At 38.0% G+C, this 19544-nt stretch overlaps 1 protein-coding gene across 1 annotated transcript in view; it reads left to right on the top strand.

Moving 5' to 3' along the window:
* The window catches only part of LOC124803201, a 128926-nt gene that overhangs the window by 91062 nt on the left and 18320 nt on the right, over positions 1-19544 (top strand). Inside the window, exon 2 of the mRNA XM_047264383.1 lies at positions 15883-15968. Coding sequence (XP_047120339.1) covers positions 15883-15968 — 86 coding nt within the window. The remainder of the gene's footprint in view (positions 1-15882; positions 15969-19544) is intronic.

The following is a 19544-nucleotide window of genomic DNA, read 5'->3' as shown; positions in this document are numbered from 1 at the left end:
CCGAGGCAGGATTCGAACCTGCGACTGTATTCATTCAAGGAAAGAGGTAGAAGTCAGTGGGTGCCATACCAGGATGCTACAAGAAGAGAGCTAAAATTTATTAGGGATGCTACAAGAAGAGAGCTAAAATTTATTAGCCCAAAGAAAGAGCACGTGTGACTATGTCTTTGCTAGATGAGCTGGGAAGTTGTATGGCACAAAACCAGGTTACTACCTGCAACACTTCATCTTGACAGCCTCCAGTAATCTTTTTGGGAGATTTTGGTAGTATGTTACTGCTATTCTGTAACCCTAACAAGCTTAATCTGTTTGCATCATACTATGGCAGTCTCAAAAATCACTCAGCATCACTTTGAATGATGGTGATTTAATTTTCATCTTTGTCTTGGGATCATAGTGGTACATCCAGCACTTGGCCATGGTGATTAGACAGCTAAAGATATTGTCTGGAATGGTCGGACACAGCAACAACATTCCCACTACTGGCTTATTTGGTAGAATTTTTGAATGGGTATGAGGAGCCATGGAAATCATGTGGACAGTGATCTGTATCATGTTGAAAATTTCGTCCAAGACATTGACGCCTGATCTGTAACTGATTTTTCCCATTTTCCGCTATCATTTCAATTGTGATACATACCAGGGCAACTACTTCTCTTGCAATTTCTGCAGAGGGATGGTCCTGCTGCTTTGTTCTTCATTATTCCAACTTGTTTGTCCACATTGGAAGCATCTTGCCACCTAACCACACTCCATGATATTCTGCTACTCCATTTTATAGAACTGCAGACCCACGGGGCATAAAAATAAATAAATAAAATAAAATAAAGAAGGTGGCTGGTAGTTTTGTTTTCTGGAAAGAATCATTTGTTTATTTATAGTAACATTATCCCCTTCAAAATAGTCCCCATTACGTATTATTACACCTCTGCCAACACTTTTTCCAATCCCTGAAACACTTCTGGAACTTGATTCGTGGAATAGCTTATAGATCAATCTGCAATGGATTCTTAATCTCATCTATTTTTTAAACTGAAAGCCATTTAAGTTTTGCTTTATTTTTGAGAACTGGAAAAAGTTACATGGGACCATGTTTGCTGCATATGGGGTTTTGGTTTTGTTCAAACTTCCATGAAGAAGCAACAATATATGAGGAGATGCATTACTGTGCTGCAAAAGCCACAAATTGTTTCGCCACAAATGCCAACATCATCAGCAATCTCTGATTATGATTCACTGATTGTTCATAATCATTTCCTTCACTTTTTCCAGGATTTCATCAGTTCATGATGTGCTGAGGTGCCCAGGGAATTCATCACCCTCAGCATTTTCACAGCCTTCTTTGAAACTCGTTTTACTCATAGAGACTCACCAAAAGCAATGTTTATTATTTCTTAAACTTTGCTGCTTATTATTTCCATTCTTATAGCAAACTTTTACATAAATTCTCTGATCCATTTGTATACAAAAGAAAAAAACATATAACCATTTTGACAGCTGACAACAGACTATGGCTGATACTGTACATATACTTTTCTGAATGTTTAGCAACACAGTGACAAAAATCCTGTGAATCATATTAATACAACTGGCAAAAAATAAACATTCTCTTTTGCTGTTTCGGGGCACCTCATATTACTTTATTTCTCGACCTGCACTGTTCACCAGTCATGACTGGAGAGACTGTGTCAAGATTACATACATACATATGAATTATTTACAATTTTTCATTATATAAAGAAAACTATTCACAAAAGATGAAACAGTATTATTTTATCCATTTACTTTGGTCACCATTGAAGAATTCTCCAATGGAGTATAATGGGTACTCTTTCAGGTCCTGTGCAGTTTTCCTTGTGAATGGTCCTAGTGGCTGGGATTGCACTTCTTGAGGTAATGAGTTGAATATTTTTAAAGCAACAATTGGAAAACTATCTTGCATTCCAGACTGTTGACAGCTTGGTATATCAGTGTTCCTCTTGTTTTGGGTGTCATGATATACCAGCAAAGGAAAAAAAATTAATTTTTTTTTTAGATGATAATTAAAACTTTGTGAATACTCCTTGGAAACCAACTAGTGCCATCATAGACTAGTAGAACTTCAGCATTCTTTCATTCTCTACTTCGTTTCTTAGTGTTCTACTTATGTTAAGACTCTTTCTGTACATTTTCCAAATTTTTTCAACATCAAATTATTTTCCGTGACTATCGAGTAGATCTTTAGAACATATTTTTCTTACCATTTTGTTTGAAACAATTTTCTGTTGTATGCAGTATGTACTAAGTATGTTACTAACTAAGGAGTATAGGTACCAACTCACTAAATAGTAGAGACAGTAAACTGCAAAAGGGCACATAAACAAGGGAATTGTGGGTGCAGTGGCTAGGGGAGGATGGAAGCAAGTAGTGGAAATAGAGGTAGGGTAAGGGCGGCCAACAGCTGGGAGGAAGAGGCAGCAGTTACACAGGATAGGAATGTGGCACCTATTAGCTCATTCTGACCATGTGCAGGAGATATGCATAGGGCACAACGATGTGGAGGAGTGGATTGGGATGAGAAGATAGAAGAGAGGAATGAGAGACTGGGGGGAGAATGAGTTGGATCCTGGGGCAGGGGAAGAGGTGGGTGTGGGGTAGGAGGCTAGCAGAGACTGAGATCACAAGGGTATGGGTTCAAAGGATATGTTGCAGTAACAACTCCCATTCATATAATTCACAGAAGCTGATGTTGTGGGGAAGGACCCAGATGCCACAGGTTGTGAGGCAGCCATTGAATATGAGTCTGCTCTAACAGGTGGCCCTGTTTGTTACAAGATGGGGTAAGCCTTTGATGAAAATGGAGTAATCCATATATGTACCTAGTTCAGTTGAAGTTACACCGAGCATTCCAAAAGTAGGCCTTACATACCAACCCTCTCCTCCACCTATAGGGTTTAAACATCATTGGGCTGTTACCAATCAGTGTACACCTTTGAAAATCATGTATTCAGTACTAATAGAGTTCATTTTTTATCACTTTCATCCCCATCAAACCTCAAATGATGCTTGGGGTGTCTTACCCCAATAGTATGTTTTTCAGGGTACTAAGTACTATACATACGATGATTAGTTGAATTTGCTCCGAAGATTTCAGAATTATTATGCTTGCATGCTAAATCCTTCACACCCCCAAAAATATGGGTTCTGGGGGTTTCCTAACTCACTTTAATTGTCTTCTGGCAAAAAGTCATATTTCTGTCAAGTCTGTATGAAACTGCGTAAAATGCTCCAAATGTATCCTGGAATAGACACACATATGTATACAGCACTCCGTCATCAGGCCACAAGTGGCCCATTGGGACCATCCGACTGCCATGTCATCCTCAACTAGGGATGCGGATAGGAGGGGTGTGTGGTCAGCACGGTCAGCACACCACTCTCCCGGTTGTTACGATGGTTTTATTTGACCGGAGCCGCTACCATTCGGTCGAGAAGCTCCAAAATTGGCATCACAAGGCTGAGTGCACCCCGAAAAATGGCAACAGCACATGGCGGCCCGGAGGGTCACCCATCCGAGTGCCGGCCATGGCCGACAGCGCTTAACTTTGGTGATCTGACTGGCACTGATGTATCCACTGCGGCAAGGCCATTGCCCCATATGTATACAGGGTGTTTATAAATTAGTTATACAAAAGTGACCTTAATTGTGAAAAGGGTAAGTAACTTACAAAAATGTTTGATGCAGCACTGTATGCAGTATATCTTCAAGTTTTATTGTACCTAGCACTGTTAGTTCCCAACATTACCACTAGGTGGCAAATGCAAATGAGTTAGAACAATCATCATGGAGTTGTGTAGCAATGCAGAGTGTGTGCAGTGTTGTTTGTGTTTTCACAAATACAAATTCGCTACTACAGTTCAGAGACAATCCAGGACTAAATATTGCAAGCCACCACCCCAAGGGCAAACTGTTATTAATTGGTACAATTGTTTCACCGAAACTGGCTGTGTAACACATAGGACGCCAGGTCAGGGTGCATCAGCAGTCCTGATGCTGCTATCAAACGAGTTTGGCAGTCTTATATTTGTAGTCCAGTTGAATCATCAAGACATGCCAGATTAGAAATTAATATGCTTTGCTTTACAGTATGGAAGGTATTACAGAAATGCCTGTCTCTCAAAACTTACAGATTGGAACTGTTGAAAGCTTTAAGAGAAAGTGACAAAGTTTTTTGTAGAAGTGTTTAACAAAATGCAGACTGAAGATGATTTTCTTAATAAAATTCTGTTCAGTGATGAAGCCATCTTCATTTTTGTGTTTTAAGCTGTAACAAGATTTACAGTCCTTTCTTTTTTACTGAGTCAACTGTAACAGGCGTATCGTAACCTGGACATGCTTGAACATTATCTAATGCCTCAACTGCAACAGGATATGGACACACAATTTATTTGCCAGCAACATGGTGTGACACAAAATTATCATTGTGAATCTGTTGTGTATTTCCATAGGAATGTGTTGACTTGCACTGGACATAGTGGAACAATATCCTGGTCATCTTGGTCGCCTGATTTATTGCCGATGGACTTCTGTGCATGGGTCTACATGATGGAAATGGTCGGGAGGTAGTACAGCTAGACTATAGCAAGTACCCTCTCAGATGCCAACCACGTCACACAACATTTCAAGCCCTATTTGGACTTTCATGTGATCATGGGTTCTTTCAGACAGATGAACATGCAGGGAGGTGGTGGACTGTGCATATGCTAGATTTAGAGGACCGGGTTGTACAGGATATTTAGATGGACCCTAGTACAAGCTCCAGGCAAGTGACCCATCAACATGGTGTAAGCCAAAGTACGATTACGTGTATTGTGCATGATAACCGCTACTGTCCCTATCACGTGCATTGAAGGCAAGAATTACCAGCAACACATTTCTCTCTATGGGAAGGATTGTGTCAATGGTTCTTGCACCAGACCATCACAATTATGGGATTTCTGTCATCAGTCCTCCTTATGGAAGAAACAATCTTTACCAGAACTTGCATCATCAGTCTATATAATCATCATCTGTGAGCTACAGACATGGCACATAGTCAGAGGTACTGTTATTGATCAGCACCATCTACTGTGGTAATGACGCATTTCCAGACACATATTCATAGTAGCTTTCTTCCTTCATTTCCAGTCAGGAACCTGTTCCTGCAGTTTGTTGGTTTTATTAATGTTCACCATGTACATGTATTAGCTGAATGGGTAAAACATTTGGGATCATTGGTATACGGGGTATGAGACAGAGGTCTCCAGCTGCTGGGTCTGTGGGGATAGTAGCTTCAATAACATTATTTTGCATGTTTTCAGTCTGCAAATGGGTAGCATTACGAGGTTTCAGATGATTCCAATTGCCTTGCAGTATTTTAATGATAAACCAAGAATCCGTAAATAAAACTTTCGTACTATACAGATTTTCTGTTAAAAGCGTCTGTAAGGAACAAAACAAAACAGCACATTGTTGTGTATACAATTCTTGTTTAAAACTGTATACACAGAGAAACAATATATATGGGAGAAACAGTTTTTCTAATGGTTTAAATGCCATTCTGTGACAGTTAAAACTGACCGCAGGACAGAAAATTAAACTGCACATTTTCACAGCACAGTGTTTTCTTTTTTGTTGTCAGCTGTAACAGGAAACCTCTACATTGTTTCTTTTCTTTTCCTTTTTTTATTAAATATGTAACCTATTTATGTCTGAGTGTTTATAAGAATATCACATATAAATGTGAAGTAAATTGATCAAGAATTTTTCAACATTTTTGAAAATAACTTTTCCCCTCTATGTGTTAGTATAGATGTACAGGCATCCAAATATATTTATATAAAACCCACTTTCATTTTAGTATGACTAAGATAATGTACTAGCACTTTTTACATCTAATATAGCCACAGGAATGTGATTTCAAATGATATAAATTAATTTCATGTTACTACATGCTGATAAGACAGACAATTATCCAAATGTGACTTATCAGTTGAATGAAGCACATTAAATCTCTCAAAGATAAGCAATATGTACTTAAGGCAGGAAGAGCAGATGAAATGTCAAGCAGTCATCATGGATCACAAGCTGCTGTTTCTGTTTGTGTTAATTGGTCTTACCTGTGGTGAGTAAATTTAATGTCAGAATATCAGTTTCTGTGCGTCATCAACAACAGGCATATGACAGTGTGATATAAGAATAGAATATTTATAGTCGTAAAAGGAACATGTGTGTGTGTGTGTGTGTGTGTGTGTGTGTGTGTGTGTGTGTGTGTGTTGAAAGCAACAGATGAAGCCCAAAGAACCACGACTCATATTCAATGATGAGGCTGTCCAGCAAGTAGTCTGTTGGTTATTTCCACAGCTTAGCACGTCTTCTGAGAAACTTGAAACCTTGCTGCAACACACCATTAAGACAAGATCGGTAAAGGCAATACTCTATTATGAACGCAAGACCTATTCTAATAAAAACTGGCTAACTCTGGGCATTAAAACATCTAGCAGAAGGAAAAGGAATCTGTATGCCTCACTCAAGTCCAGTTATAGTGTAGAAAAGGAAAAACATTACAAACTATACTGCTCTATCCTTAAAAAAGTTCTAAGAAGGGCAAAGAGTATTTCTATAAAATCAGAAATTGATGTCCCTAATAACAAAATTGAAACGATATGGGGCGTAATAAAAAGGGAAACAGGTAAAATCCCTGCTGCAGAAAACACAATAGAAATTAAAACAAATGATACCATTCATGACAATGCTGAAATAATTACTGACATTTTTAACAACCACTTTCTGGCATCAGCAGTACAAACTGGAAAAACATGTTCTGTTAATGAAGCTATGTTATCCCTTCAAAAAGCTATTAATAAAAAAAATTAAAAAAAAAAACAAGCAGATTAAAGTGTCTCCTGTCATGGTACATGAAATTGAGAATATAATTAGAGAGATGAAGAGCAAGAATTCTGCTGGCACAGATGGTATCTCTTCAAGATTACTCAAGGAGTGCCATAAGCCGATAAGCAAAATAATGTGCCACATATTCAATGAATCCATCCAGCATGGGATTGTTCCTGAGAGACTATCGGCCTATCTCCCTTTTAACAACCTTTTCTAAAATTCTTGAGAGATTGGTTCAGAAAAGACTTATTGAACACCTCATGCATTATAAGGTATTAAACAGTAGCCAGTTCGGATTTCAACAGGGTGTATCAACAGAACAAGCTATTTTTTCCTTCACCCATCAAATCTTAGTCATCTGATAATAAACTATCTCCTGTTGGTATCTTCTGTGACCTTTCTAAGGCCTTTGATAATCATGAAATCCTCTTAGCAAAGGCTGAATATTATGGTGTAAGTGGCTCAGTTGGCTCATGGATTATACCCAACCTAGCTGGAAGAAAGCAGAAGGTCATGTTGAATGACTCTGAGGGGTACTCTGTGTCATCTAGCTGGGGCTCTATTGGCTGTGGTGTTCCTCAGGACTCTGTACTTGCCCCCCTTCTCTTTCTCATCTTTATCAATGACCTTCCCTTGCATACTAGCTTTAAAACTCACTTTACTCTTTTTGCTGATGACACCTCTATCCTCATCAACAAAACTCCCAACATCAATCTTGAGGAATCGGCCAATATTGTCTTTAGTGAAGTATGTAATTGGTTTGTAAATAATGGGTTATCACTAAATGTCAATAAGACCCAGTTTGTGCAATTCAAAGTAAGGAAAAAAGTTGATGATCAATTAAGTATTACATTGAGTGGTAGTGAGTTACTACAAGTTGAGTCAACCAAGTTTCTGGGTGTACACATTGACAACAGTCTAAAATGGTGTGAACATATTTTGCACCTCCACAAAAAACTCAGCTCAGCAACATTCACTGTTCATATTATTTCCACTGTATGTGACTGAGACACCACAAAACTGCTTATTTTAGTTATTTCTGTGCATTATTGCTGTATGGCATAGTTTTCTGGGGTAATCAGCCACTATCCAAAAAAATATTCATTGCCCAAAAGAGAGTTATTAGGATAATGAACAGAGTCCAGCCTAGACATTCTTGTAGGAACCTTTTCAGAAAATTAGGGATACTGACAACTGCATGCCAATATATCTACTCCCTGTTATGTTTCATTGGTAAAAATGGACAGTCGTACAAAACCAATTATTCATACCATACCCACAATACCAGGAGGAAGATGGACCTCACTTATGAATCAAAAATCCTTACTATTGTACAAAAAGGAGTCCATTACATGAGCTGCAAGGTGTTCAATGCTCTCCCACCATCACTGAAATTACTTATCCATGAGCTTCCCAAATTTAAACAACAGCTCAAACAGTATTTATTAGATAATTCCTTCTATTCGGCAGAAGAATATTTCAGTAGAGTTAACTAATTGATTTTTTCATTTACTAATTGGATGTGCTATTGTGCGTTACGATACTCACAATCACTGTTAACATTACTGTGTCTTTCATTTAGCTATTAAGATCTACCATATTTTTAATGAAATTTTGTCTATACTTATTAATGTGTATTTTGTCTTATACCAGATATCCTCTTGCAAGAGGTACTTTTATGTATTCCTTTTGTATTATTTGTAATAATTCTGACACGTCCTACATCCATGTGAATGCCTTGCAGTATTGGATTTATGATATATAAATAAATAAATAAAAGATACATGGAATAAAGTGTCATTCAAATGTAACATAGACCGATGTTCAAAATATTAAAGGGACCATTACGAAAGACAGTGGCTGGTAAGGGAACCACTCTTCTGCATCATCTTGAACTGACTGATCACCAGTGAAATGCTGACATTTTAGGTCTTTCTAGGTAGCAAACCTGTCATAATCATAAAATAAGAGATTGGGACTGTGAGGATGGTGATTCAACGTCTCCCATTGCAATGAACACAAAGTGTCTGGTGTTGCATTGGCAGTGTGTGCTCTTGAAACAAAACCACACATTGTGATAATTTTCCTGGTCCCTACCTTTTATAATGCATTGAAGGCTCTGTAAAGTGTGACATTAGTGTGTTAGCTCTGAAATCAGTAACTCCAGGATACTGTAGGACAGGCTGAACATGACCTGCTAGCACCAGCAGATGACAGGGCCATTTTTGGTATGGATGATATTGGATATCCCCATTCCTGATCCATCCTTTTTGCTACTGGTTGGAAATCGGGGCACTCTGTTCCATCCATAGGTATTTTCCTGTGTGCAAATCTTTCTGCTCTTTGCCAAAGACTCGAGGTTTCCATAAAACACTAATATTCTAGTACCCTAACCTAGTTCTTTATGCAACATCACATGAATGAACCTCACACTAAGTTTAAAAGAAAGAGGAGATCACCACATACAACCCAGTTGTACAGGGACCCAGCCTTACTGCCACTCCCATGTACTATACTCGGAGGAAGGCTATGGTGACGGGAACTGAGAATGAGCATGGTTGTGAAATATACATTTATTTGTCAAAAAGTATTACACAGCCAACTGAAAACTGATTTATATTTGTAAGTGACAATGCACTGATGATTTTGTGGCCACAGTATATGCTGCTAACACTACTATTGCACACTTGTCACACATTACAGGGCCCGAATACTGGTCCTAGATGATGTACATTCCCCAGTGTTATGAGTGTACTGTCCTAATTGCGGGCCTGCGGGAAAACTGCTGACTTGTAAGAGAATGATTTTCTGCTTGATACACAGCATGCCGTGTCTTTCATGAACATGAGAAAAGACATGAATGGCACCAAATTACCATCCTGCGCACCTTGGTGGGGAGCTCACTGTAAGGTTGATTTACATGGTTTACGGCTTGTGGAATCAAGCTGAGGAATCCATTCCAATTGACTCACAGGCTGCCATGCCTTTTGTAAACATGAGAAAACGACACAAATGATGCTAAATTAATGTCCTGTGCACATTGATAGGGAGCTCATGGTAAGCTGTGCAGTTATGCATAAGTTTAATGAACCCAAAAGAGACACAATAGAAACTTTGGTCATCAATAATATGTCATCTGCAGCTTGCAGAATCAGACCAAGAAATTCACTGTCTTGATATGGTGGCTCAGCTCTCACTGCTTTATCTTTTCCATGCCCATGTGCACCACACCATTGCCAAGATTTTGTGTAATGGTAAAGGTTCATACTTCTGGATGCTGATCACTGCCCGCTTTGAGCTGGCTGTGAACTGTCATTCAAATATTGCGTTTTTGCATGAGTTTAATGAACCCAACAGAGATGCACAGTAGAAAATTTAGTCATCCATAATATATTCCCTTTCTCTATTTAAAACAGTCTGTCAGTGCTGGGGTAACTCTTTGATGCCACAACTGTAGAAATCACTTGGTTTTGAGGGGGAAGAACTTGTCAAGCCACATTCAGAGGGCATTTTCAGCCAGAGAGGAAGTTCCTTGAACGTTGTTCGATAGAGACACAAAAAGGTGAAACTCTGAGGGTGCGACATCAGGTCAGTATATCAGAATGCAAGTGGGAGTTACTGTGGAGTAACATCACTTCACACAGCCTTCTTGCTCATTGTTTTAGGATTGCATTTGCAAGATGTCTCAGTTGTTGACAATAATGTCAGCAGTTATGGTTACATCTCAGGGAAGCAATTCATAGCTCACCACATCGTCACTGTTCCAACAGACGCAAAATCATTATCTTATGTGGATATGCGCTGGTGTTTGTGCATAGAGCTGCTTCTTTGTCTGGACTCAGACCAGCTAGAGAAAATGTGTTATAAGAGTTAATGAAATGTTTGGGGGAATATTGTAGTCAATTTAGATGGGAGAAAAGACATTGTGTTGATGTTACTCCAATGTAAGATTGAGTAAAAGGAACTATAAGATCTAGACTCTTTCATGTTGATTTGAAAGTGCCTCACCCATATTCATAGCTGAACAGCCTTCCTGAAATGTGCCACCATTCGGGAAAAGGACCACCCACAAGCACTGCAACAACCTGAGCCCCTGGGTTCACTGTCATCAGTTGTCCTCCGTATAGTTCTGATTTGGCCCCATCTGATTTTCAGTTGTTTCCAAAACCAAAAGAACTTTTTCGAGGACTTCATTTTGACAATGATGAAACACTGCAAGCAGAGGTGAGATTGTGACTCCATAAACAAAAGTCATATATTCCACATTGATGGTATCAACAGAGTGCTTATTGGCAGAAATGTGTATGTTGGCAGGGTGACAATGTTGAAAAATAAATATGTAGACATGAAGAATAAAGATGTGGAACGTTAACATATGTTTTATTTAAAAGGTTTTTATAATCTCCACATAAAAAATTCAGAGCCATTTCATTTCAGCATGCCCTCATACCATGTGCAGTAAATTACTGTAAGTACTTAATCCTAAAAACTTTGCAAACCCATCTGTTCATGTAAAAAGATAAGATTCCTCTCACTGTGGATTGAAATGTGAAGATGTTGCTGATGACTCGCTATTGTTGCTATTAGATGACATTGCTGTTAAAACTGGCCCTCCCTTATTTCACAGTTGGCACTTCTCCCATGTTGTTGTGACTACATGGTGTGTGCACATTTCCCTCACTCCCCACAATGCAGCACTTGTTCTGCTTGTCAACAAGAGCCTGAGTAGGCACAAGAGCTCATACTCTAAATCACTGAGTTTCTGAAAATCATGGAGTTGTAAAGCTTTGTAGTAGAAGATGTGTTGCTTGGTTGCCTTTCACTCTCCTCCAATAGTTCAGTTCTCAATTTGTAATGTACAGCTGGGATGTATAGTGTGAAAGTAATCTATGTACAATTCATTGTTATACTTTATTTCTCAATAGTAAATGTCCTGAAGTTCTATAACTCATTTGAAACCATAGAATGTTAATTCATCCCCAAAATTAATTGCTATTTATTATTAATTTTTTTATGTGCTTGATACCACTCAATGTTTGTTCACTCATGTTAAAATTCTTCATTTCATGTCATTTATACTTCATGGCAGAGGTATTCAAAGATTGCTAGTTATCCCAAAGATAATGTTTTTTCATGAAAACATTGGTTAGTTTTCACCTCAGCAATAGTGCAAGAACAGTTAACAGTTTTATTGGCTGCAGTTTACAGTAGTAATATTAGGGCTATATCTGAAGACTGGTTTACAATAAAGCCTTCAAAATCAGTGGAAACATCCACAGCATGCTGTGATTTTGATACATTCACCTTAGCTGTGTCCAGTAGTTTTAATGCTTGATAGTACACATTCTGAGGCATCAGTTCTTGACTAAAGCTTGTTCTCTGAATAAGGATAGCTCTCTCTTCATAGCATAAGAGTCTTTATTCTTGGTTCTGTTTGATTTTACCCTTGTTTGTTCTAAGGGACTCAGATTAAGTTTCTTGAGTTTCTTGTCTTTTGTTAATGCATAGCTTAGTATCTAAAAGGAGATTTAAAATTAGATGAATTTATAATATAATAAGGGAGCAGATTCTCTGCAGAATTGGTAAGGGAAGGAATGTCTGGAAAACATTGACAAGAAAAAGAACAGAACTGTAGGACTTGTGCTAAGACATCAAGGAATAACTTTCATGGTACTAGAGTTAATTGTAAAGAAGACAGGGACTAGAGGAGAAGACAGACATTGGAAGATGTTGGATTTGCTACTTTAAGAGGAAAAACCTGGCGCTTTAGAAGATTAGTGACAGGCCAGAAACAAGTCACAAGGCTGATGCCCCCACCCCCACTGCTGAAGAAAAACATCTTGACTCACTCCATATTCCTGAAGATTCTCCTTCTTGACAGGAGATGTGGAAAATAATGGGTAAATGAACAAATGAATGAATTGCATTATATATTTAAGACTGTAAAAAGTCTGGTTTGAGTCACTCACTAATATTTCATGTTGTAGATATTTGTACAACCTGCTTCCTTATGATACTGAAAAATTGTGGATATGGTATGAACATTGGAAGGAATAAAGTTAACAATTTATGGTATCCTTGAAACAGTCAGCCATAGTCAAGTATGTAAACACTATTGAACTTGTAAGTAAGCTATTGGACATTATCTTTCCCCAGATGTAACTGACTAAAATGCACTCAAGTACATTGCTAAACATGTACAGCTATATAGCCTTGGTGCTAGATCCCTGTCACACTACAGTGTCAGTCAAGTAGCTGTGTGTGTGAGTTTTTTTAAACTTTTATCTCTGATGAAAGACATTGTCCAAAAGCTTAGCTATGAGTTCAACCTTGAATATGTACTTACAACAACTTGACATCTCAACTATGCAGTGAGTGGTTACCTGTATTCTTTCTATTTTCAGCTTTCCTGGTAAATATATGTCTATGGAGATCTTGCACAGATGTGTAGGATCAGTGCCTTATTTGTTATTGTCTTCTTTATACTAACTGACAACTACATCAAATGCAATGATGAGTTCTCTCTTTATACTCCACACACAATTCTGTTGTGGTCATCTGTTCGAAGACTGGTTTGATGCACCTCTCCATGCTAGTCTGTTCTGTACAACCTTTTTCATCTCTTTCTATTGCATATGTGGTCTCTCCAGTGCAGATGTGCACCAAGCTTGAACTCTTATGGGAATCGGCAAGATCTGCGAACAGCAGCACTGCATTAGTGGTATGTGGTGTAAGTTGAGAATTTGGGTCTGACAGGAGGTGTGCTAGGGTAATCTGTTTGATTGTGGTGATGGCTGTGTCTGGATGTCGTAGTGGTCAGCAGTCTGCCTAGTAAGCAAGAGACCCGGTTTTGAATCCCGGTCTGGCACAAATTTTTAATTTGCCCATTGATATAAATCAGTGCCTACGGGCAGCTAATGCCTTTAAGTCCTTTGTGTCTTTTTTAATCCCTGCCTAACTTCTTCAATGTGCATTTGTTTTAATCTGTACAGATTGATTAACAAAGGGGTAGAGTAGAACTCTATCCCATTTTCTTCTGAACTACTGCCTTCCTCTGCCTTTACTGTCTTTTGACTCTTATAACTGCAGCCAGGTTCCTGTACAAGTTGTAAATAACCTCCACTTCATGTATGTTAACACTGATGTCATCTGAATTTCAGAGAGTATATTCCAGCCACTATTGTAAAACACTTTTACTAAATCTCCAAATGCTGTTTTGCTTTTATTCAATCAGATGTAGGGTTACTATTGCCTCTCATTTTCTACTTTGCTTGTCATTAGAGGTGGAATACCATCTAAAAGTGGACAGTCAGGGTGAAAGAAGTTGACAGATGCCTGGTTTAAGGAACCATCTGAGCATTTGTGGAAGTGATTTAAGGAAACTAAGGAAAACACAACTCATAATTGCTGGACATGCGTTTCAATGCTACTTCTCCCATTTTCATTACCACTGTGTCAAGTCACACAGTGACCATCCAAGACATTTCCGAAATGATGTGATTTCAGGCAAGGCATTTGCCCATGTGCGTCATCAGGACAGCTGACAAAGCGAATTGTTTAATACAGAAATAAATTTTAAAAATATATATAGACTGTCTGGAGAGAACACAGATTGACTGGATGAAAAGTGAGAGCTGCTTGGTGCATCAGGAGTACACCCTGTTCTGTCTATTTGTGAAAGAGTTTTACTTTGCATTGGCTATGGGCCACAAGTATGGTGTTAAGGAACATGAGTGAAACAGCAGGCTAAAACAAAACAAAAAAGTTGCATCTACTATGGAATAAAATCCAATAACATGCAGGTATTCAATTTGGTAAGAAATCAAGTGTCTATTCATTCTGGAAAGCTGACAAAGTCAGATAAGGGGGGATATTCTGAAAGAAAAAAGCTGTAAATTCTTCCATCCCAATGTGCTTCAGTTGCATGATCAACTAAATCCATACTCTGCAAACCACTGTGAAGCACACGCAAAGTGTACTTCCCACATATTAGCTTTCCTTCCTTAGGTATTTGCATTCAGAGTATAGGAAGAATGACTGTTTAAATGTCTCTGTGCCCACTGTCATTAGTCTAATCTTGTGTTCATGAGGTCTACAAGGGTGATTTGTGCAGGCTGCAGTATGTTCTCGAAACTCTGTAAGAAGCATTCATGAGATGGTTGATGTCTATCTCCGTATCTGCAAATTCAGGTTTTCCTACATTTCTGTGATGATTTCTCATGAGTGAAACGAATGTGTGACCATTAGTGCTACCATTCTGTACATAAATTCAATTTCCCATGATAGTCCTATTTGGTATGGATCCCACAAACTTGAGCAATATTCTGAGATGGAATGCATTAGTGCTTTGAAATAATCTCCTTTGTTGACTCATTGTATTTTCACATTATTCCACCAATAAAAAAAGTCTGCCACATGCTTTACCTTTGATTGAACCTTTCTGGTAATTCCATTTCACGTCCCCACAAATTGATAATCCAGGTGTTTGTGTGAGTTGTCTGATTAAAATTGTAATTAATTGATATTGTAGTCATAAGATACTATGTGTTTGAATTTTGTGAAGTGCACATTTCACATTTCTGAGTATATAAAGTAAATTTTTATCCTACTTTGAAATCTTATCATGTTCTGACTTCATAACTGTGCAAATGTGAAAAAGAATTAACATCCTCGCTAATTGATACCCAAAAACAAACAGTAAACAAATTTTTGACCACAATGCTGCAAACTCAGTTTCTTTAACAGTTTTGCTTTAATGTATTAATTATGATTTATGATATTAATTGAAACAGAACAAATGAATTTAAAAAAAAGTTAATTCATTTCTTGTGCTTCAATCATTATTGTAGATAAAGAAGAAAATTTTTAATTCATTTCTTCTGCTTCAATCATTATTGTAGATAAAGAAGAAACTTGAATGTCTCAGGGAAAAATGTAATTATAAGATCTATAATTATGATTTGTTTCAGCACATGAAGAGAGATGGGAAATAATTCCTGGAGGTGATGGAAAAGTGCATTTGGTTGACCTGAATCGTGACACTGAACTTCTTGCTGTAAGTGACAGTGATGTGTCTTTCCGCCTTTACACACAGTAAGTAGGCATACACCTACAAACAAATGACTGTAAATATTGCACTTGGTGCCATTACTTATAGGAATAGTTATATGTTTTTGTTTCATCACAAGAAATTGTATACTGGTCATTTTGATGTCCTGAAAAGCTATATTCAGTATATAAATAAAAGTGAAGATAGATGATCATTCATCGGTTACTGGCTGTAGCATGAAAAAACATAACTGGAGAATTTTATTTTATTTTAAGGTGCTACATTTTTTTCAGTTTTAAGTACACACACTCAAACACGCGTCCACAAACATCCAAATACCATGGTCATAAGTGTGTGCCTGTCATCATTTTTATTTGTAGTTTTCATATAATGAAAATGAATTCACATTATCATAATACATTTCCAGTAAAAAAAAATTAGTACACCCCTTTAGAGGATTCCAATTCATTCAAGATTTATTGTTGCAACAGTGCATATGGAATACGTGAAATGATTACTTTTATAGATCAGAAGTACAAGTGGTTCTGAGTGTGTGGTGTAGCCTCTACAGGCAGCAATGCAGGAACTGATCTGGCATCCAGTCTGTCAGACAGATGATGAATATTATCCTGGGACACTTTATACGATGCCTGCTTGACCTGTTCACATAGTTCTGTAAGAGTTGTTGGTTGACAAGTCACACGAGTCACTTCTCGTGCCATCATATCCCATACACGCTCGACTGGAGAAGTCCAGAGGGTCAGGGCAGTTGCTGAACATTTTGGAGAGCATGTGGAGTTTCCCCATTGGTGTTTGGGTGAACATTATTCTATTGGAACAAGAATGGCAAAATAATGAGTTATAACAACATTCTGCATGTACAGAGTACTGGTAAACACCCCTTCAGAAATATCAAAGGTGACCAAGAGTTGTTGCTTATCTCACCCCAGACCATAAAGTCTGAGGTGGGGCCAGTGTGTTTTGGATGAATGCACTCGATGACACATCCCTCACCAGATCTACATTGTACATGGAAATGACCATGACTTGCATGCAGGCAGGATCTGTTTTCATCACTGAAGACCCTGGCATGCCATTCCATCTTCCAAGTTATTCTCTGATGGCACCACCCAAGCCGTTCATTTTGATGCTGTGGCGAAAGTATAATACGGGCTAGAGGTGTGCATGCCCATAGTCTCACTGCTAATAACCAGTTTGTGGCAATTGTGCTATGGTGTTACTATCTGCCAATGCTGCCCTTACAATATGACAATCCTGGCAGGAATCTGCATTGCATGGATATCCAAAATCTCACCTGTGGTGTGAAAATGTTCACATGACCACTTATACCAGGATCATCACTTGCAAGGCCACAATTTGACTTCCTTCAAACTCACTCATTTGGCTACAAGAAGCACGATTGCATCTCCTTGGTATGATTCATGCTTGCTTCACATGTTTGCACCTCACTGAGCCTTCTGGCTGTGAGCATTCCCTATTAAAGTGTAGACACAGATGGAGATCTGATAGCTATGACGCTGCATAGCAGCCTGGATAGGCTGCATCCATTTCACATGACCAAATCACTTTAATCTCAATGCAGTAAGCCTTTCCTCCATGTCACTTCAATGTGCAGGTCTCCTTATGTGGTCCCTTCTGGTATTATCTCTCCTTGTCTTTTGTCGAGCAGACCTAAGGAATAATGTTTCACAAGCTAGCAGTTGATTTATGTGTCTTTTGGTTCTGATAGAACTCTCCAAACTATAGGACTTGATGAGTGTTCTTCTTGTTGAAGTTGCATGTGATGTTGTTGTATTCTTCAGTCTGAAGAATGGTTTGACACAGTTCTTCACTATAGTCTGTCTTTTGTAAACTTCTTCATCTCTGAATAAGCACTTTAACCTATGGTCATTTGAATATGTTTACTACAGCACCACATTCTAAGGCTTCTATTCTCTTCATGGTATTTCACGATATAATTTAGATCTGACACTAGAAACCAGTGGTCACTGTCCAGACATTCATGTTGGGTGACTTTTGTGTCTCTTACTGTTTCTCCCACAAGTTTATCTATTAATATATAGTCAATAGTTGTACTGTTTCATCTGAAATACATCTGTTGATCTCTGACCGGCTTTAAAAGTGCATATTTCTTACTGAAATGTTATTGTTTTTGCAAAAATTTAGGACATGTTCTCCATTAATATTCCTTGTTCCATAGCCAAGTCCATCACCTCCTCATAACCAGATCTGCTGTTCCAACTTATGAATTCGTATCTGTATTATCATAGTGTTTTCTTGTTGTACCTCTTCTTTTAGTTTTTTTTTTTTTGTAAAATTCTTGTTTCTATTCAACACTGCACTTTCTTTGAGGAGGATACACTTGAAATATTGTGAAACTAGTGTTCACCATGCTTGTTCTCGTTTTGATTATTCTACCACTAATAAAAGTAGCTTTAGAGACAAAAGCCTTAATCCTGAGAAATACCAACCCACTCCATTTTGTGCCTCCTTTAGTTGGCCATACCAGTAAAGACTGTAATCACCTCTCAACGATTCTGAACTGGTGCCTTTTCATTTTGTTTCACTGAGCCCAAATATATGGTTCTTCCTCTTCTTCATTATATTCAATATTTCCTCTGTCTTTCCTCTCATGCTTATCACATTAAGAGATCCCATTCTCCATTTGTAACTGTTTTTACATCCAGACTGAGTGTTGTGTCTTCTATTAATATTTCTTCTCACACTCGCTGGATTTGCGTTACCTTCCAGAGGGTGATAACTCATTCCCAGCCCCCAAGAAGTTGAGTTCTTTTCTCGTTTTCATCTCCATGGATGGTTGAGAGCGATTGAAATAGCCACTCTTCAGATGGCTTGCTAAGCCTAAGGAATCTGAGGATTTTCTGTTAGCATTGACTAGTTTAGTATATGAAGATCCCTCTTAGCCATGAAACAGTAGTTCCTTCCTGCATTAACTCCAAAAATCAACTTTAGCGAATTGTAGGGTACCTCACTGACAAAATTTTGCAACTTGAGGTCATAGATTTGATCAACATTATTTCTTGGCTCTGCACTGTTATTTATTTCTACATAATAAGTAGCTGAAATATCTTAACTGTTCAGCTAAGTCTCTTGTTTTCTATCTACAACAGTAAACTCAAATTTAACAGCTATTATCATTCACTCAAAAATTTAAAAGTTTATTACATAAATATGAGAAAATTAAAGATCACATGGTTTGTCTGAAGAGGTACTATGCATGTCAGTAGACCAACATAATTTGGCACTCATAGATTTACAAAGATGTTCATTGAGGGGTGTAGGGTCAGATCAAGCTACTGTACAACATCAGAAAGGAAAGAGAAAGGTACTGTTTATGCAGAAGCAGATTAAAGTCTCTCTATGAATCTTGACATGTCCTATACCTTGCAGTTTTATAAATTCTGTTTTACCATCATAGTATGCATGCCAGTAAGGAGACATAGCCCAAAAATTATAAAGTAATTAAAAGCTTGATTAATAAGAGATGCTAGAGACTCAGAGTATTAGGGAATTTTAGCACAATTTATTACAATATGTTAT

The sequence above is a fragment of the Schistocerca piceifrons genome, chromosome 6 (assembly GCF_021461385.2).
Source record: "Schistocerca piceifrons isolate TAMUIC-IGC-003096 chromosome 6, iqSchPice1.1, whole genome shotgun sequence".
Classification (NCBI taxonomy): domain Eukaryota; kingdom Metazoa; phylum Arthropoda; class Insecta; order Orthoptera; family Acrididae; genus Schistocerca; species Schistocerca piceifrons.
The sequence above is the reverse complement of the archived record's forward strand: the minus strand, read 5'-3'. Positions and strand labels throughout refer to the sequence as shown.